Source organism: Scyliorhinus canicula, chromosome 4, assembly GCF_902713615.1.
Source record: "Scyliorhinus canicula chromosome 4, sScyCan1.1, whole genome shotgun sequence".
NCBI lineage: Eukaryota > Metazoa > Chordata > Chondrichthyes > Carcharhiniformes > Scyliorhinidae > Scyliorhinus > Scyliorhinus canicula.
This window is the reverse complement of record NC_052149.1, coordinates 222,657,524-222,679,358: the sequence shown is the minus strand read 5'-3', so window position 1 is coordinate 222,679,358 and position 21,835 is coordinate 222,657,524. Positions and strand designations below refer to the sequence as shown.

The 21,835-nt window shown below is 41.6% G+C and overlaps 1 protein-coding gene across 6 annotated transcripts in view; it reads right to left on the bottom strand.

The window, feature by feature from the left end:
• rbm27 (RNA binding motif protein 27) overlaps positions 1–21,835 on the bottom strand; it is a 160,274-nt gene that overhangs the window by 98,948 nt on the left and 39,491 nt on the right. For 4 of the 6 annotated variants that reach the window (XR_005460510.1, XM_038796137.1, XM_038796133.1 and 1 more), the window contains exons 3-8: positions 20,336–20,472; positions 16,395–16,484; positions 15,812–15,906; positions 14,192–14,394; positions 4,807–5,076; positions 3,257–3,511 (exon numbers count right to left, since the gene is read on the bottom strand). Coding sequence is in view for 5 of the 6 variants with exons in the window: in XM_038796133.1 (XP_038652061.1) it covers positions 3,257–3,511; positions 4,807–5,076; positions 14,192–14,394; positions 15,812–15,906; positions 16,395–16,484; positions 20,336–20,472 (1,050 nt within the window). In the remaining variant the exon portion in view is untranslated. The remainder of the gene's footprint in view (positions 1–3,256; positions 3,512–4,806; positions 5,077–14,191; positions 14,395–15,811; positions 15,907–16,394; positions 16,485–20,335; positions 20,473–21,835) is intronic. The other 2 variants (XM_038796136.1, XM_038796135.1) reach the window with 2 other exon arrangements.

The following is a 21,835-nucleotide window of genomic DNA, read 5'->3' as shown; positions in this document are numbered from 1 at the left end:
ATGTAAAAGGAATAAAACTTCCTCAAAAATAAAAATGATGAAATGGTCTGGTTTACAAATATAACCAACATTTCTCAGTCAATTGACTGACTGATTTTGAGGCACCCTCTCTGACTCCATACCGAGACTGAAATAGCAGGGCTTGCTGCCAACAAGTGAAGAATATATATACCGGAGACTAGTCTGGAAATTTGTCACTGGTGATCCTGTACGCAGAATTTAAGATAATAAAAATATCCAATGTCAGCTTAAGCTCTGTACACATTGTCAGCATGGTAACTGACGTTCTTGTTTAGCATTGACGATGTTCAGCAGTCTTTAACCTCAAACTGGCATGCAGTGACTTTGGGATACACTGTATTTAACGTAGGTCAGACGTTAGCACTATTTCCCAAGAGGCTTTTATTTTGGTACTATATTGCTCCCCCAATAATCAGCAATTTCTGCCTGCTGAAGTCGTCAGTTGTCATGTGTTGAAAATGTTACTTCTATCCAGCACTCCCACAACCATGTCATTTCAAAAACAAGTGGCCATCCAAATGGCCAAAAATCGTCTTTAAAATTCGAAACTGAAGCAAGATCAACTTTTAATTCTAATTTAAGCATCTTCCACTTCTTGAGAGAGAAATCATGAATCTTTGAAAGCCTGGCTTTTACTGGACACTTGATCCTCTCCCCTGAATCAAACATTATGAAGGGAAGAAGTAGTTGAGCTCTCGCTTCTCACATTTGAAGAGTCGGCACAGTCAGAATACTCCGCAGCCTTTTCAGGCTCGAATGGATGTTAAGCTGCAGGCAGGACTTCCGTACCTCACTCGGGAGAAAGTCCTGCCTTAGAGAACTGCCGTCCAACCTGATTAGTCAGCAGTGTAAAGGAGAGAAGTAATACAGGGGGACAATGGATCCAAGTTTGAGCACCAGAGGTCCAGCTAAGACCCGAGGGTCATGAATTGAGTCTCGGGGCAAGGGGACTAGCCCTGAAGTGGCCCTGCATAAAATCTTTGTGGGGCCAGAGTTCAATACTAGAACCACAGCTATTTTTCAAATACAGTAGCAGCGTACACATAAGGTGCAATTTTAAAATTTGCAGGTGACAGAAAACTTGGAAGGGTAGTAAATGGTGAAGGAGACAGTGATACACTTCAGAGAACATGGGTTGGTGAACAGGACACATGGCAAATTAAATTAATTGCATTAAAATTAGGGGTGAGAAGAATGGGGAGGAGATCAAGGACAAAAACAAATCTTGGAGAGTTTGTGGATAAATCTTTGAAAGTGACACGACAAGTCAACAAAACAGTGAAGCATATGGAATTCTGAGATTTTAAAGGCGAGGGGCAGAGTATCAAAGCCAGGCGGTTATCCTAAACGATGTAAAGCCTAAGTTCAGCCTCAGATGGAGTATTGTATCCAATTACAGATACCACATTTTAGGATGGATATGAAGATTAGGGAGATGGGAAAGAAGAAATTTACCAGACTGGTTTGAATAATGAAGGACTGTAATGACAAGGGTAGACTGGAAAAATTAGGAGTGTTCTGAAAGCAGCAAAGACTAAAAGGAAATTTGATAAACAGCTCTAAAATGAAAGGGATAGATACAATAAATCAAGAAAAATGATTTCCTGAGCCAGAAGAGTTAATAACCAGAAGGCAAAAGTTTAAGGTGATTAGCAAAGAACCAGAAACAAAAAGGAAATTTTTTTTGCGTAATGAATGGCAAGAGTTTGAATCCACTGCCCAGTGAGGGTCGAAACAGATCCAATGGGAGCTTTCATAAGGAAATTAATAAATACTTGGAGAAAAAAAAATGAGGAATATGGAGAAAGAGCTGGGAAAGTAAGACTAATTGTAATAGTGTTCAAAAGAGCACCTGGTTCTTTTACACTAGATGGGATGAATGGTCTCCTTCTCTGCTCTACAATTCTATGATGATTCTATAAAGCCAGGAGATTGCACCTGTCATACGAAACTGCAAGCAAGACTGGCTGATTTTTTTCAGCACAAATGTTTCTCTTGGGACATCAAATGCAAAGCACTGTTGTTAGCATTTTATAGACAATGGTTATCTTTATCATTAGATGCAAATCTCAAAATTACTATTCCAATTAGTAGAGGTTCACAAATTTTTCAAATATATTTGAAAAAATGGTTTTACTGGGAACACGAGTTACAGAAACTCACTAAACGTTTTTGAGATCTTCTTTCTTCAGGCAAAAAGCTTCCATGCATTCCCTTAACTTATATTTTTTCTGATTTGTTTTTTTTCAGTTCTATACAACAACATGGCTAATCATCATGCAATGTTAAGTCAACCATCAACTCTACCTTTCAAAAGCATTCTCAGTTCTTGTACCATACTTTTCCAAATAATAATCCCAGTTCTCACATCATTAAGTCTATTTTAGTACTCTGGTAATAATGACTTAAGATTGCATTACACAAGGGCTCTTCAATCAACCAAGCATGTGAAAATAACTATAACAGAGATCTTTCCAATAAAGCCTGCTTATTCATAAAGGTTTCAATCTCTAGCAGAAAACCAAAGTGGGATGCATTGCAGATTCAGACATCATAGTGCTTAATTCCCAATGACAGCCTGGTTTTCTGTTCATTACTTTGTCATGACTCTGTTGTGCACCTTTTCAACTTAAAAACACAAATGCATCTCAAACGCAGTGTGCTGCAACTTTACAAAGAACTGCAGTTTCATAGAATTTCATAGAATTTACAGTGCAGAAGGAGGCCATTCGGCCCATCGAGTCTGCACCGGCTCTTGGAAAGAGCACCCTACCCAAGGTCAATACCTCCACCCTATCCCCATAACCCAGTAACCCCACCCAACACTAAGGGCAATTTTGGACACTAAGGGCAATTTATCATGGCCAATCCACCTAACCTGCACATCTTTGGACTGTGGGAGGAAACCGGAGCACCCGGAGGAAACCCACGTACACACACAGGGAGGATGTGCAGACTCCGCACAGACAGTGACCCAAGCCGGAATCGAACCTGGGACCCTGGAGCTATGTGTGTTTCTTAATTCACATGTCCTATGCTGCTCAGAGATTCCATGACTTAAATACAATGCTATTTCACAGAGTGAAAATAAATAGTTTTCCAAGTACAAAAGACTGAACAGTAAATGAACATTTCTTTTTATTCAAGTAGAGCCAAAAACCGGTACAAAGTAACCCAGGTTCACTGAATACAAGCCAATATTTAAGTCAACTGAGAAAAGGAATGGTGTCCTTACCAGTTACAGGATGGATGCCAGGAGGAGGAGGCTGCCCAGGTGGTGGTATTGGGGGCAACCTCAGGTTTGGAGGGAGACCTGGTAAGGGTGGAGGTAAATGATGTCCTGGTGGAGGCAATTGATGGCCTGGGGGGGGTAAGCCTGGAGGTGGGGGCGGAAAAGGAATCATTCCAGGAAGAGTGACATCTTCCACTATTAATGGGTCATTGCCATGATCAAAGAGGCAGAGATCACCACGCATGCAGAAACCTTTCTCTGAAAACAAGACATAAATTTCAGTGCAAGGTTTTTCTTCAAGCTATATTTTTCACTCAGATCCTTCAAATTTTAATATATGGGGGTATGGGGAAAGGAGGAGTAAATTTATCTAGCAATCATATTGTAATATTATGTACTCACTACACCGTGTACATACGCATAATAATATTTATAATAATAATAATCTTTATTATTGTTACAAGTAGGCTTACATTAACACTGCAATGAAGTTTCTGTGAAAATCCCCTCGGCGCCACACTCCGGCACCTGTTCGGGTTCACTGAGGGAGAATTCAGAATGTCCAATTCACCTAACAAGCATGTCTTTCAGGACTAGTGGGAGGAAACCGGAGCACCCAGAGGAAACCCACGCGCAATGCGCAGACTCCGCACAGACAGTGAAGCAACAGTGCTAACCACTGCGCTACCGTGCTCAGTCATCGACTGCCAATAGTTGACAAACTTCTTTTCAATGGACACTATACCAAAAATTTGATTTTGTTGGGTGTTCAGTTCTTACAGACCTGTAACAGCTTCAAATTACTGATCTTGCCGGTTTAATGTGCAACCAGGTAACCATATATTATTTTGGACACAAGTTCATCATGTTCACAAATGATTAAAGCAAGTCTGATGAACATAGACGCAGGGAGGGATAACCCATTAAGTGCCACCAAGAGCACAGATTTTGATTCATTTTATTACATAGAATTACATAGAAATTCAGCACAGAAACAGGCCATTCGGCCCCCAAGCCTCCTCCCATCTTTCCTCATATAAATATATTATCTTAACCCTCTTTTCCTTTCTCCCTCATAACCTTGCCGAGTATCCCCTTGGGCATATATAAACTACTCGCTTCAACCACACCCCATAGTAGCAAGTTCCATATTCCCATCTCTCTTGGGGAAAGTGTCTTCTGAATTCTCAATTTGATTTCTTGGTTTCTATCTTACATTATTAGCCTCTCGTTATGCTCTTTCCACAAGAGGAAACATTCTCTCTATATTCAGTATATCAAAGCTTTTGATAACTTTAGATATATTCTCAGCCTTCCTTTCAACAGAGCTTTAAATTTATAGCCAAATTTCAACTGGAATTATCACTGAACTTCATTTGCATGGCTCTTACATTATGGACATTAAACTAGAGTTTGCTATATTGTTCTGAATTTCAGTGCAGGCCATCTTGACTATAGTCACCATCAAGTGTCAAAATGCAGTTGGAGGAATGAAATTTTGACTCAAACATATTCAAGAGAACAAAAAGGTGAAAGCTGGACACATTTCTTACCATCATAGTCTCTGCATCGGTGCTTTGGGGCTGAATTTCTACCAAAGGAGTTTGTGCCTGTGTGGTTATTATAGAAATTAGACCAGCTCTCAGTCGTGTTGTCAGGGTGGTGGGCAGGAGCTACCACAGTTACTGCACTAGAAGCAGCATGTCCTCCAGAGAAATATTGTTCAGTTGAACTGTTCGCAGACGTGCAACTAGGAACATACATGTTCTCTGAACCCTCGTTTCTTTCCAATTCAAACTTTGATCTGTCTTTTTGTTGTTGCTCTGTGTATTTAAAAAACAATAAATGTTATTGAACCAAATTCTTTCTTCAAACAGGCTGTATTTTTCAAAATAATAATTATGCATGGTTATCAAATTTTATAAAATCAGCACTCACGAATCAAATTGCACCCCTAAAATTATGTTCATAGTCCTACAAAAAGCTGAAAACAGAATATTTTATGCCCAGGTCAATTTTGTTCTTCAGTCCAGCATTTATGGGAATGTAATGTTTGTGGGACAGACCAATTTTTTAATCTTGCAATATACTGACAACAAGCCCTACACAACCACCTTCCAACAAAAAGCAGCTCACTTGAGTTTTGCATTGGCAAATAAAATCACCTTCCTTAAAATTTGTACAGCTCAATTATTTCTTGCACACTTCATTAATCTTACAAATCGGATCTTGCATGTCCTGTTAAAAACAATATGCCAACAATTGCTTTTGCATTGTTTTTGAATGCTCTTTTACATTTGCTTAGTATCTCGAGCAAAACGTCAGCCAAGCCACTAGAATCCACGGTAAGCTATGTTTTAATGCTAGGCAAAACCAGCGAACAACAAAACTGGTTTGACTAGAACGACCACTTTAAGGAACCTCTTTTAAATCCTTGTCTGGTCCTGGTGTCCTTTTTAATTCCAGTGTTGAGTTTCAGGACTGCTTACACCCTAGGAAGAACAGGTTCTCTCAACTGAGGTTGGCGATTTTTAAACACTTTTCAGCTAGGCCTGTGAAGGTTTAACTTCTTGTTTAAATAATGCAAGCATTCCACCCAGCCAGGCCCATGAAGATCAAAAGGCTGCAAGCAGTCTCTTATCCAGGTTGGTGAAAGCCTAACCTCTGTATGAAAGGCTGGGGAAGGCACAATGCTGATAGCTCTCCCCTGAGCTCCCTAGAGGTCTGGAAGAAAGGGCCTCTTTACTTTCTCTTCACTCCAGTTAATCTTGATCTGCAGAAAGTCGGGGCAAAGTCGACAAAAACCCCTCTTTTAAACTCTCATGTAGAGAATTCTAATACCATCTCAGTGAGCGTCAATCTGGTGGAGGCCTGTACAAGTGAAGGTGACTCTCCGGAGGAATTGCTGCAGCCACAAGGTCCAGTTGAAGGCAGATTCTAAAAGATCCACACCAACCGATGATTTCAAGATCGTTGACTACAAAGACTGCAAAGATTCAACTCCACCCTTTTACTCAGTGTTACTTTTTAACCTTTCCTACCCACCCACCGTGTGTCTGTCTGGGAGGAGGATGGGAGGGGCTTTGGGGGGATAGTTAGAGAGGCAGACCATTGTTCTTTTATTTCCATTACATGTTTAACTCTTCTCTCAAAGTTTTTTAATGCTTTACTAACAAATCTGGGGCCTGTACGTCATTGGAGCAGTTGAAGGTCAAAGATCTCAGGAAAACATACAAATTATTGGTTAATTCATTTATGCTCTGACTCTGGGGCCTGTCGAGCTGGAATTGACCACACACTAGCCCAGGGTGCCACAATACCACACCATCTAAGATCACATCAACAAAAAAAACAAAAAAAAAAAAGGAAAAGCTCTCCGCGCCTGGCAAACTGACATCACCAGCAAGACAAAAAGAACTAATCAAAGGACAATGGCAGAGGTGCAAACAAGAACGAGGGAAATCAAGAAGCAATGGTGGACTGTGAAAGCCAAGAGCTGCAACTCCTCACTGACAAGCGTGACACGTTTAGCTTCTTAAGTGTCAATATAAGGCAATATATGGACCCAACACCCTCAGCCTCAAAGCGGTACAGAGTAAGGATGAAACTAGAGACAGAGAACCTATCAGCCTTCGATGGTGAGAACAATTCAAAGAACTCTAAATCGGGATGTTCTCATGTATAATTTGTGCACTTGGAAATCCCCCAACTCCCCAAAGATAATCTTGGACTCCCACCAAGTGTGGATGAAGTCGAAGCGGCTATCAAACATATGAAGAATGGAAAAGCTGCAGGAGTGGATGGGATTCCATGGAGGATTGTCTAACTTGGAGAAGAGATCATCCGTTGTCTCCATCAGTTGTTCCTTCCTCAGGTGAATGAGGAAAAGGAAGTTTCCTCCCACAGTCCATTCACCTGAGGAAGGGGCAGTGCTCCGAAAGCTAGTGTTTGAAACAAACATGTTGGACTTTAACTTGGTGTTGTACGACTTCTTACTGTGCTCACCCCAGTCCAACGCCGGCATCTCCACTTCAGGGATGCAGTCATTGCTACTATCTTCAAAAAAGACAACAAAGCACACTGTGGGAGCTACCAAGGAATTTCCTAACTCTCCATCGCCGGGAAGATCATCATCCGAATCCTCGCATGCCACCTTCTCCCAATTTCTGAAGAAATCCTGCTGGAAAGCCAGTGCGGATGGGAGGACATGCATACTAACATCAAAGTCCTCGAAGGGCCAGCACGTGCTTAGGATGTCAGAGCCCCAATTGCCAAAGCAAATTTTCTTCGCCCACCTCAAGGAAGGCTTCTGAACAAGAGGAGGCAATGGGAGTGCTTCAAAGACACCCTGAAGGCTTACTTTCAAGAAATGCAACACAGACGTCAGTGCCTGGAAGTCACTTGCTCAGAGACGACCGACTTGGAGGAAACTCCTCATTGAAGGGACACAATTCCTTGAGAACACCCATGGCAAGAGGAGATCCGGAAACGGAGCCCGAGAAAAGAATATCAATGATCGAGTCCAAGGACCAATCCCACCTCCCAGAAACACCTGCCAAGTATGTGGCCGAAGATGAGACTCTGTAATCAGACACATCCACCATGTGAGGACCCACAGAACATATGACCAGTGACACGGAATTTCTTAGATGGACAATATAACACATTAGCGAGTGATCGCCGGAGAAAAACATTAGGTCTTTGAACCAGTGTTTGCAATACAGCAGTGATTCAACACCGGCCTCTACTATACAAACAGCACAGGGCAACACAGTAGCATAGTGGTTAGCACAGTTGCTTCACAGCTCCAGGGTCACAGGTTTGATTCCTGGCTTGGGTCACTGTCTGTACGGAGTCTGCATGTTCTCCCCGTGTCTGCGTGGCTTTCCTCCCACAGTCCAAAGGTGTGCGGATCAGGTGGATTGGTTAAATTGCCCTTAGTGTCCAAAAAGGGTAAGTGGAGTTACGGGGATAGGGTGGAGGGGTGGGCTTGGGTAGGGCGCTCTTTCCAAGGGCCGGTGCAGACTCAATGGGCCGAATGCCCTCCTTCAGCACTGTAAATTCTATGAACTTCTATGAAAAACATAGCAAACTTCAAAATAGAGTTAAATTTTGACTTAAAAATATTTTAGAGGGAAACACTAAAACTGTGCCCTTTACTTCCAGTCATAGTCTCATAAGTTAACTTTATATTAGCTGTTCATAACCATGAACAGTCCAGAGACAACCAGTCTAATTTTTTTTTTTTTTTTTAAACCTTTTCATTTACTTTATTCCTTCAATCTGGCTCCAAACTAAGAATTCCCACCAACATTCATAAATGCAGAAAACATGACTTTCTTGATGTACAAAAGGAGCTGAACTTGATCTTAGTCAGTTGCTAGTTTCTCCACCCCTTCACAAAAACAGACACTTTCTAAATGAGGTTTGCCACCTGATGCCCTGGTTGAGAAATGATGAAACTATTGCAAGTACAGCTGATATATTCAAGTAACAGCAAGGGACATGATCTTGAATCCAGAGGGACTATGCTGTTCACATGCAGTCCCTAAAAATGAAATTGAAAAGAATCTCTTCATAAACATTGTGATATAGCTTTCTTAGCAGCATTACAAGTCACAATTCACAGTCTGCTAATTTACTAATGCAACAATGGAATTTTTTCCAATTCGATATATGTGTTAAGATCAAGACATAACTGGTCCCTTCCCAAAATTTAGACCAATTTGCAAAACTGTTTTGCTACCAGTATCATCCAAGGGGGATATTTCAATTCCAGGAGTGTTCTGTCCAAAGGCAGGCCTTGGCTCAGTGTCAGCTCACGCTTAATCTTGAGGCTTCAAATTATGTGCCCAGCAATAGAAAATTCCGAAACTAGTTCTAACTCCAATAACTGATGGAATCAATCATCAGCCTGAATTTGAACGGGGAAAATAACAACAGGTGTCAGAGGACAAATCCTACTCTTCTCCAATTGTATTTAGCATGAACAACACTGCACAGCACAAAATGTATTTTAAAAAGTGTTTATTTTTAGAAAACAATATTTCTTGGTTGTCATATCTTATATAACCTGTCCTTCATTCAAAAGGTAGGCAAGCAGGTTTAATACTGTGCAGAAAATAAAAACCCGCACAGCTTACAGATAAAAGGATTAATCACTGTACTCCAGGTGCCTACACGAGCACCCTATTGAGATTTAAGAAAAATATTTTTTAAATCTCGAAGTGCTTCAGGTAAGGATTCCATCCAGACCTCAGAAGATATGAAGCAGTCTGGATTTCCTTTCTAAAGGCTTGCACAATCAGTGGTCTTGCACATACCACACAGTATACCTCTGCAGGGAGTAACAGGATAATGCCACTTAGAACATACTTAACCGGAGTACACAATGTAGTGGTTATGGTACTAAACTAGCAATCCTGAGATTGTGGCTTTCAATTGCACCAGAAAAGCCTTTGGAATTGAATTTAAGATATTTGAAATCTGAAGCAGCAAATGAACAGAGTTTAACTTCAGTAAATTGCCGAATGCAAGAGCTCCAAATTCTAAATACAATAGCTGTAAAATATTGAAATAATTCACACAAGGCTTTGCATTACTTCACAGTCAATGATGTATTTCTGAAAAGTGAAGTTTTTTAAATATTGGTCCATGGTATGTGGGCATCACTGGCATTAATCAACCATCCCTAATTAGAACATAGAACATTACAGCACAGTACAGGCCCTTCGGCCCTCGATGTTGTGCCGACCTGTGAAACCCCTCTAAAGCCCATCTACACTATTCCCTTATTATCCATATGTCTATCCAATGACCATTTGAATGCCCTTAGTGTTGGCGAGTCCACTACTGTTGCAGGCAGGGCATTCCACGCCCTTACTACTCTGTGAGTAAAGAACCTACCTCTGACATCTGTCCTATATCTATCTCCCCTCAATTTAAAGTTATGTCCCCCTCGTGCTAGACATAACCATCCGAGGAAAAAGGCTCTCACTGTCCACCCTATCTAGTCCTCTGATCATCTTGTATGCCTCAAATAAGTCACCTCTTAACCTTCTAACAAAAACAGCCTCTAGTCCCTCAGCCTTTCATCATAAGATCTTCCCTCCAGACCAGGCAACATCCTGGTAAATCTCCTCTGCACCCTTTCCAATGCTTCCACATCCTTCCTATAATGCGACGACCAGAACTGCACGCAATACTCCAAATACGGCCGCACCAGAAAATTGCCCTTAAGAAGCTGGTGATGAGCTGCCTTCTTAACCTGCTGCAGTCCATGTGGTGTCGGTACACCCACAGTGCTGATTTGGGGGGGGGGGGGGGGGGGGGGGGGGGGGGGGGGGGGGGGGGGGGGGGGGGGGGTACACGGCTGCTGAGCATCGCTGGTGGAGGATGTGAACCATTTCGAAGGGGTGGCAAGCACCTTAATAGTGTTGAGTGTCTTCAGTGTTGCTGGAACTGCACTCATTCAGGCAAGTGGAGAGTATTTCCCGTTGCCCCTGCCTGCTGCTGGTTGAATACCAGAAGTGGCAGGGTGGGACCCTTTAACTGGTCACCATCAGAACTGGTCTACAGGTGGGAAGGTCACTCTTGAGCCTTCCCACTCTGTTTTAATTCGGGGGAGGGGAGGGGGCTGGAAGAAAAAAATAAAAGATCCACAACCAGAATTCCCACCTCATTTTATGCATCGCACCCCCTCCCCAAACACCCAATCTGCACCTAGGGGCGGGTGGGGTTATTCCATTCTGCCCCAGGTGTCGACACAAATATACTCTGCCCTGAAAAGCTACTGAAGCATATGTGTGATGTGTAATGCCTTTCTATATAAATTGCCATGGATATGGGGGTATGGGCCAGTACATCTATGAAAAGGAAAACTTGCATGGAATATTTCACTTTACAGCTTGTGATAGGAGATAGATTAGTGATAATGGGTTTTGCTTAGCAATATATTTCACAGTTCAGTGAATAAAATGATTTCACAGCTTGAAGGCATTTAATATCCAAGCTTAATTTGGAGTTTTATCTTCTGATTTTACATTTGTCATTTGAGGGGATGAAAAAGGAACCTTTCTAAAAAGTAATTTGACAATTGATGTTTAATTTGGTCTGGGAGAATGAATAGAACACAGTCAGCAAAGTCTATGGACTTCCACTAATGTGCAGGTTAGGTGGCTTGACCATGATCAATGCATGGGGTTACAGGGATAGGGTGGGGAGTAGGCCTAGGTAGAGTGCTTTCAGTGGTTCAGTGCAGAATCAAGGGACCTAATGGCCTCCTTCTGCACTGCAGGGATTCTATAAAATCATACATCTGACTTATGCTTTCTGGATGTGTGTGTGTGGGGATTCAGGAATCAGTAGATGATGTATCCGCCGCAGGATTCCTTGCCTCTGATCTGCTCTTGTAGCCAGAGTATTTATATGTCTTGTCCAGTTAGGGTTCTGGTCAATGGAAATTCCATGCAGGATATTGATAGTGGGGGATTCAGTGATGGCAATGCCAAGGAGTAATGGTTAAATTCTCTCACTTTGGAGATGATCATTGCCTGGCATTGGTGAAGCACAAATGTTGTCATGAGTCAGTCCAAGCTGTTCAGATCTCACTGCATTTGGACACGGACTGCTTCACTATCTGAGGAGTTGGGAATGGTGCTGAACATCATGCAATGCCCACTACTGATCTTATGATGGAATAAAGGTGATGATGAAGCAGCTGAAGATGGCTGGGCCTAGGACACAACCCCGAGGAACTCTAGCGGTGATCTCCTGCAACTGAGATGATTGACCTCCTAAAACCATACCCACCTTCCTTTGCACCAGGTATGACTCCAATCTAAAGAGGTTCACCAATGATTTGGATGATGGTACCAAATGTAATATTTCCAATTTTGATGACGACACAAAAACTGGTGGTAATGTGCGTGGTGAGGAGGATTTTATGAGACTTCAAGGTGATTTAGACAAGTTGACCGAGTGCATAAATATTTGGCAGATGCAGCATAACGTTGGTAAATATGAAGTTAACTACTTAGGAAGGAAAAACAAAATGGCAGAGTATGACTTAAATAGTGATAGATTGGGAAATGTTGACATACAAAGGGACCTGTGTGACCTTGTACACCATTCATTGGAAGCAAGCATGCAAGTGCAGCAAGCAATTAAGGAATTAAATGGCATGATGGCCTTCAAACAACTGGACTACAGGAGCACCATGTCCCTTGGTGAGAGCACACCTGAAGTATTGTATACAGTTTGGGTCTCCTTACCCAAGAAAGGGTACATTTGCCATGGAGGGAATGCAGTGAAGGTTCACCAGACTAATCCTTGGAATGGCAGGAGTGCGTTATGAGGAGAGATTAGTTGGACTAGGTCTGTATTCCCTGGAATTTCAAAGAATGAGATGGATCTCATTCAAAGGTATAAAATTCTGACATGGCTGGACAGACTGGATGCAGGGATGATGTTTCCCCTTGCTGGGGTGTCCAGAACAAGGAGTCAAAGTCTCAGGATACAGTGTGATGAAGGTAAGAATTTCAGATATATTGCATTATAGGTATTCTGTGCAGTAAGCATTAAAAGCCTGGGTTAGTGGGTTTGTGTGTGTATGACTGCTGCAGTTGGTCTGAAAGGCTTTGGGAGCCAGAGGCTAATGGAGTTTTGTTTGGATTAAGGAGGTTCCCTGTGGAGTTAATCAGATACGTTGTGTTTCAGCTTGCTAAGTTGATGTAATTAATGGGAGCAGCTACGGTACCAGGCATTTTGCAGAAAAGCAGTTTAGTTGAGTTATAGATTGGAATGTGAGCCGAAGTCAAGCATCTGCTCTCACTACAGTTCAGTTAAAGATACGTTTATAGGCAGATTAGCAGTTTCTTTCCAAACTGTTTAGAATTGTGTGGCTGACAGGTGATCTGAAACAAACAATTATCTACATCAAATTGCATCTTCAAATTACCTACACATGCTTCACATAGCTATAAAGCTTGTTCCCATCTTCTACATATTAAGAATATTATTTGAGTATTTGAACCTCATTTCTAAATCTCTCAATGGATTCACTCCTCAACTACCTCTGTGACCTTCTCCAGTCCACAAACATTCTGCCCTCCAGCCAGAACACTAGTTATTTAATAGACCTCCATTTCATGTTAATCAGGAAAAATTTACACTAGCCATTATATTTTCCAACTGGACTTCCATTTCAAAGGTAATTTCTCTTTTTTTTTTACATAAGTCCAAGTAAATTAAATCCATATTGCTACCCATGCTACATTATTTTAACTCAAAATTCTATTAAATTGGTCTGGCATAATTTGCCTTTTGTAATGCAATTACAAAATGAACTACAAATTTAGTCCACCAGTTTATCCTTGATGAGCAATTGCAAATTTTCCAGTGTAAGATACTCCCACATAAGTTTTAAAATAACAAGACGTTTTCCCTTTACCAGAACCAAAAGACAAATAAAAAGTTTAATGACTGATGACGTCCAATCCTGTCATACTGCATCATTAGGTCTGTCCTTCCTTTTTTTGGATCACCAGCTGGGGAGTTTCTTCAGTTCTTTGCACAAAAAAAAGGTGGATGAGCTCAGGTTTAAGGAACAAATTCCAAAGCTTAGGGTCTATACACCTTCAACCATCTTTTTGATTATCCATTCCAATATCCCCAATCTGGCTCAATATCAAATATTGCATGATTAAACTCATTTAGAGCATCTTGGGACACTTCCTGTATAAAAAGGAGATGAATAAATGCAACTTGTTGTTCATAAATGGATAAAGAGATGTCCTGCACTGAAAGGATGGTAGCATAGCAAGCAGCAGACCATTCATGATTATGCATCAATGCTGATAGTAAATAGATTACTCACCACAACATCATCCTTCACCCCACCACCCCAAAAAAGCATATTCACTAGCATATTAAAATTACCTCTGCTCGTGCTGTTGCTGCGCCCAAGATCTCGAGTCCTGTCTCGACTACGACTGCGACTTCGACTTGCGTTCTTTGTTGGACTCTGGCTGTAACTTCTGCCCCGACGACGGTCATATCGCTCTCGATAAAGGTCTCTGGGATGAGGATATCTCTCAAAGTCCCTGCGTCGTCGTTCTTCACGTTTCTTATCATCACGAGTTCTAATAAATTGAAAGAATGGATCATACTAGTACTCGCAATAAAATTATGGCCTTTCAGATTAAAATGTTTTTTTTAATCCAATCACACTTCAGTTCAGTTGAAGTAAATGACACACAGAAATTAGATTCAGCTGATAGAGATTGGGGAGGTCGGACCAAAAAGTAAAACACAGCAGAATCAATCTCTGGATTGTCATTTGAGCCACTTACAAATTAGCATAGGCGTCAATAATATTTCAGCGTTAAATAAATGGCTGAAAGAGCAGTGTTGGAGGAAAGGGGTTCCAGTTTACAGATCACCGGCACCATACTGAGGAAAGAGCAAGCTGTTCCATCGGGATGGTCTTCACTTGAACTAAGCTCGGACCAGTACCTTAGTGAATCAAATCGCAGTAGAGCTTTAAAACGAATATGAAGGTGACCGTTTGATAAATCATGACACATTCAGGAAATAATTTTCTTCAAACACAAGATAGGTTTTGTGGCTCACTGACAAAATATTTCAACCGAACATTACAGGATGCATGAGCATTCAGAATATTACTTGGCAATATCATTCTTGAAATGTGCCAAGTAAAGAATTATTTTGAATGCAAAATCTCTCAATCAAAATTGCCTGCTTCCCTTGTAATTACAATCCACTAAGGAAAGCTATCAAAGTGTGGAAACGGTGATGCTGCAATTTCATTTGTTGGGCATTAGTTTTTTTGGGGTGGGGGGGGGGGGGGGGGGGAAGAAATAAAACAGGCATCCTTCCATTTTTCATTATAACAAAAATTTCATCTCCTTAATGTCTTAATCCATTTTATATTATAACATTACTAAAAAAACTCTCCGAAACTAAAATGGTCTGATAATCATTATTTATTTATCATGCTGAATAAGTACATTGTGGAGCAATATATTAAAACTAACAAATATCCATAATTCATGAAGAACAATGCAACAGAATTTGCAAGCAATACTTCTCTGCTGGGTATAGCTTGCAGCACCCCATTACCTTGTGGAAAGCAAGTCAAAAGGGGACACAGTCGTGAGTTTACTGCATTCGCCAAAACAAACATTAATACTATATTCTTGTGTATTTGTGCACTCCCTCTGTATCCAAAAACGAGAAAAGTACTTGACTGGTGACGTGGGTCTGCGTGTTCTCCCTGTGTCTGCGTGTGTTTCCTCTGGGTGCTCCGGTTTCCTTCCTCATTCCAAAAGTGGATTGGCCATGATAAACTGACCCTTAGTGTCCAAAGATGTGCAGGTTAAGTGGGATTACGAAGAAAGGGCAGGGGAGTGGGCCAGTGCAGACTCGATGGGCCGAGTAGCCTCCTTCGCCACTGTACGGATTCAATTAGATTGAACCCAATTGAAAGCACACTTAATTCTGATATTTTCAGGTAATAATTTGGGTTGAAGCACATACCTTGGATCAATAGGTCCCAAAACAGGTTTAAAAGGACTATGACTTTTCTTTAATAAAGATTTTCTGCCATCTTGATCTTCATCATACAAGGGAACCTAAAATAGCAATAAGCAGTAAAAAAAATAAAGATGTTTCTTGCAGTTAGCAGTTCAGAAAAATCTCACTGCATCTAGTGCTTATCCCATGCCAACTTACGGATAAAAGGTGAAAATAAAGGATTACATCTCAGCAGTTAACCCCTTAAGAGTACAACTTCAAAACTTTGCTCGTCATCTGCCTCTCAAGACAACTCACATTACAACCCAGTTGGAATGGCATCATGAAATTTGACCGACTACATAGACATTAGAATCTGTAACTTCCTCAAAGTACATCATTACACAATCTGTTTCTAGAATAATTCTATCCCTTGGATATCCACTGCAACGATCCCCACTGCTTTCACTTTATCATATCTCCCACCAAATGGACAGCATCATCAATGGAACATCAATTAGAAAGTAAGGAATAATGATACACGTATGAAAAAAGTTCTGTAGATTGATTGCCAAAGAACCAGTGTATATCCATTGGTAATGCGTACCATTAATGGAACACTATGCTCAACACAACTCCCTTGGTGCCCTGTCCTGGCAAACATCACTTCTCCACGTATCCACCGACTTGCAACAACCTACAAAATTAGAAAAAATTAGCAATGTTTCAGAACGTTATGTCGTCTGGAGATTTTGAAATCATGCCCTAAACGTGACAGTCTGGATCATTAACATTCTGCCGATCTTCATGCTGATCTATTCAGCCCACCCAAGGTACGACTCCCATCAAGGAAGCCAAACTGGAAAAACCGTCCCACACTGGACTTCAACACAAATTCCACCTGGAAAAATTATTGGGAATCATTGAACGTGACAAACAAGTACCTGGTCCACCTTTTACAGATTAAAGACCAGCTACAGCCCTACTTGGCCAACCTCCACAGATGGGACATTGGCACCAGCCCCCTAATGTGCCTGTGGGAGAGAGCAAACTGTGCACCACATCATAGAAGAATGCCCAATCCACACACTCAGAAGTCTATCTGCACTCAAACACAGCAGGACCCAAAGAAACTACTTGGCTTACATAGAATTTACTGTGCAGAAGGAGGCCATTCGGCCCATCGAGTCTGCACCAGCTCTTGGAAAGAGCACCCTACCCCCTACCCAAGGTCAACACCTCCACCCTATCCCCATAACTCAATAACCCCACCCAACACTAAGGGCAATTTTGGACACTAAGGGCAATTTATCATGGCCAATCCACCTAACCCGCACATCTTTGGACTGTGGGAGGAAACCGGAGCACCCGGACGAAACCTACGCACACACAGGGAGGATGTGCAGACTCCACACAGACAGTGACCCAAGCCGGAATCGAACCTGGGACCCTGGAGCTGTGAAGCGATTGTACTATCCACAATGCTACCGTGCTGCCCCACAATGCTACCGTGCTGCTTAGAGACTTTGCATTCACTAAATAAATAAACATCCATTGGTGTAACACATTCATGCACACACGTCACTTATGCAACTTCATGTGTACTTTTCCTCAAATTGTATAATCTAATATTGGCAACAAATGGCAACCATAAGATTAAAGCTGAACAAATGCATTTTTGGCACCCCAGAAAACCTCCCAAAATTTTCAAACTACGAGATAGAACGGGAAGAGACAACTGCATTGTAGAACAAAATCTTTCCCAAAGAAGCAAAACACTGAATGCTGAAATTCTAAAATAAGAGAAAAAAGTCGAGTAAATATTCAGATGAGGCAGCATTTATGGAAAAAAGAGTTAATGGGCTCTGAATGTCCAGCAGCTCTTTATAAGTGGGATTCCGAACTTCAGGGCCCTAAATCCTGGGGAAGACCAGAGTTCTCACTGGTTTCTCCAACCAATATTCCTTCACCAATCATCACCGACATTAAATTCAGTCCAACATTTCAGGTCTGTGTCCTTTCACCAGAACAGAGCTGGAACATTAACTGTTTCTCTCTCCAACACTATTGGCAGACCTGCTGACTCTTCTCTAAAGTAGTCTTAACATCAATTCTTATCAGAATAAATTTCTATGCCATCTCTCTCCTAAACCCTGATTTTGTGTTTATAAGAAAGCGTTTTCCTACTCCTATCTTTAACCCCAATCATCCAACAACAATTCACTTCGGTTGTGCCTTCGTCACCCCTCATTCAGTCACAAGGTTAAAGTCTTCAACTGAATTATGCAGGTCTGGGATTAATTATAAAGCGTTAGATTCATTTGTGTGAGAATATTTGACTGAAAGTAAACGGACTGTATATCCTTTTTTATTCTTACTATTTAATTAGTTCCTGTCCATTGTAAAGGTGACTTCCTATGTTTAAAAAAACTGTTCTTGAGATGCAAGCAGGTCTGGAAAGGTAGTACCAAGTTGCACATTCGTTTTAACCGAGAGCAATAAGTATTGTGAAAGTGACAAGTAGGTCAGACTAAGGAGGTACTGCACGTTTCTCTCCTAATCAAGATTAATGAACCAGAAGGCAACCCACAAGTTACCAGATTTATCAAATTCACAGAATCTTTAGTGCAGAGGCCATTCAGCCCACTGACTCTGCACTTGCGCTCTGAAAGAGCTAATCCCACTCCTCTGCTTGCCCCCATAATCTTACATATCTCTCTCTTTTCAGATAGAAATTCAATTCCCGTTTGAATACCTCAACCAAACTGGACTCCACCACCCTCTCAGAAATTTTATTCCCGATTTCAAATACCCTCTGGGTGAAAACAATTTTCCTCACATAATTTTTACTCCTTTTCCCAATTATTTTGAATTTGTGCCCTCTAATTCTTGGTGCGCTTGACTGGGGCCGTTTCTCACTAATTATCCTGTCAATACCCCTCAGGATCTTGAATACCCCAATCAACTCTCCTCTCTCCCTGTTTTCTCCAAGGAAAACAATCCCAACTTCCCCTCATATACACCAAAGTCTCTCTATTCCTACACCTCTTTTCCCTATTTTTCCCTTTATTTTAAGACTGTCTTTCCATATTCTTCCTGCCAAAATGAATCACATCTCACTTCTCTGCATCGGACTTTAGAATCATATAATTCCTACAGTGCGGAAAGAGACCATTCGGCCCATCGAGTCTGCACTGACACTTCCAAAGACCATCCTACCCAGGCCCAATCCCCGCCTTGTAACCCCACCCTGAGGGGCAATTTGTCATGGTCAATCCACCAAACTTGCACATCTTTAATGGAGACCTGTCTGGACAATCCATCAACATGTCTAAGTCCTTTTGAAGTTCAAAGCTACCCTCATCACAGTTGACAATGTTTCCAAACGTCATGTCATCTGGAGATTTTGAAATCATGCCCGAAACCTGACAGTCTGGATCATTAGCATATATGATGAATTGCCAGGGTCCCAATACTGCCACCTGGGAATTCCACTACAAACTATCTCCAATCTGAAAAGCAACTATTTATCACTGCTGTTTCCTGTCACTCAGCCAATTCTGTATCCAAATGCCCCCTTTCCCTTTTATTCCACGAGATAGAATTTTGCTCACACATCTGTTGTGTGGCATTGTATCAGATGTCCATTTACACTACATCAACACTGTTGCCCTCATCAACCTTCTCTGTTACTTCCTCAAAAAGCTCCAACACACGAGTTCAACATGGCTTTCCCTCAATGACTCCATGCTGGCTTTCCTTAATTATCTGCACTGGTCTAAATGGCCATTAATTTTGTCCTTACCTAGAAGTTTCCCCAACAATGAGGTCAAACGGACTGCACCCCTTTTTGAACAAGTGTGTAACATTCACAATTCTCCAATCCTGTGTCACCACCCCATATCTGAGAAAGACTGAGAATCACTAATGCCTCTGCAAGATGCATCTCCTCCAGTCCTCGTACACTGTCTATTTTAAGTAAAGATAGCCTTTCCAATACTTTCTCCTACGCAACTCCAAATTCTTCCAGTGCAACAGTTACCTCCTCTCACCTCGACACAAGACATAGGAGCAGAATTAGACTACTCGGCCCATCGAGTCTGCTCCGCCATTCAATCATGGCTTAGATTTTTTTCATCCCCATTCTCCTGCCTTCTCCCCATAACCCACGATCCCCTTATTAATCAAGAACCTATCTATCTCTGTTTTAAAGACACTCCGTGATTTGGCCTCCACTGCCTTTTGCGGCAAAGAGTTCCACAGATTCACCACCCTGTGCAACATGCGTTGCAGCTTCTTCCTTTGTCAAGACCAGTTTAATCTCTCCACTATTTCTCCTGTTACCTCGTGCAAGTCCCCTTTTTTCATCCCTAATCGGCCCTACTCTTTTACTAGCATTTTATTTTTAAATGCTTATAGAAAACCTTGGAATTCCCTTTAATGATATCTGAATTTTTGATCTCGAAATTAGTTTAGTACTATATTCACTAGGTTAGCCATGCTCTAATACAAAAATTAACTCTCAGAAGTAGACATATCGTTACTCACTTCTTTCTTGTCCTCTCTTTCTTGCCAAGTAGGTTGCATGTCCTGCTTTAATGTCTCCTGGACAAACTGTTCTGGTCGTGGCACGTAGTTCTTTGTGCTTAAAGCATCAAAAAGTTTGTCCACAAATCCAACAGTTTCTGTCAAAATAATTATAGACTAATGATGAGTTGTGGTGCCAGAGAAAGCAATATGTTAAAAAAATGAAATTTCACAAAAATAACTTGCTTATAAATTAATTACGTAGAGTACCTCAAAAAGAAAGTTAGAAAGAGTAATGAGATTAAGAGGGATGAGGTCCTGCAACGTGACTTTAGGGAGTTAGGCAGAGGGCCACAAAACAGGACCTCCTAAATTGTGATATCGGGATTACTTCCTGTGCCCCAGCAAATAGGAGATAGGTCAGATAAATGGGTGGCTAGAGGGTTGGTGCAGGAAGGGCTTTAGATACTTGGATCACTTCTGGTAAAAATGGAACCTGTATAAGCAGGATGGGTTGTACCTGAATTGGAGGGCGACATATCTCTGCAGGGAAGTTTGTTCATACCACTGGGCAGGGTTAAACTAATTTGAAAGAGGGGATGGGATCCAAAGTAGGTGAGAAAATGGAGACAAATAGTCAAAACCAGGCAAGTTCAGTGGGCTGATCAGAGTGGTATAATGAGGCACATGGGAGGATGGGTAAGCTAAACTGCATTTATTTCAATGCAAGGAGCCTGATTGGTGAGACTGATGAATTGAATGTTGACCAGCACATGGAACTATGACATTATTGCAACCACAGAAATTTGGATGAAAGAAGGACAGGGCTGGCAGCCGAATGTCCCTGGTGTAGATGCTTAAGGTGTGATAGAGGTTGGGGGGGGGGGTGGTGTAAAAGAGGAGAAGGAATTACATTATTGATTAGGGAGCACAGTGCTCACAGATGATATCTTAGTGGGTTCCTCAATCTAACTAAAACAGGGCTAACACATTGCTGGGAGTGTACTGTAGGCCCCCAAAAAGTCAGAGAGATAGAGGGCAGATATGTAGGCAAATCTCTTGAGAATTCTAAGAAAATAATAATAGGGGATTTCAACTGGTATTGGGGAATGAGCCCGGCCAGGTGGTAGAAGTTTCAGTAGGGGAGCATTTCAGGAACAGTACCCACAATTCAGTAAGTTTTAAAGTGCTGGTGGACAAGGATAAGAATGGTCCTAGGGTGAATGTGCTCAATTGGGGAAGGCCAATTATCACAATATTAAGCAGGAACTGAAGAACCTAGATTGGGGGCGGATGTTTGAGGGTAAATCAACATCTGACATGTGGGAGGCTTTCAAATGTCAGTTGAAAGGAATTCAGGACCAGCATGTTCATGTGCGGAAGAAGGATAAAATACGGCAAATTTCGGGAACCTTGGATAGATAACGAGATATTGTAGGCCTCGTCAAAAAGAAAAAGGAGGCATTGGTCAGGGCTGGAAGGCTGGGAGTCTGTATGGAATCTAAGGAAAGTAGAAAGGAA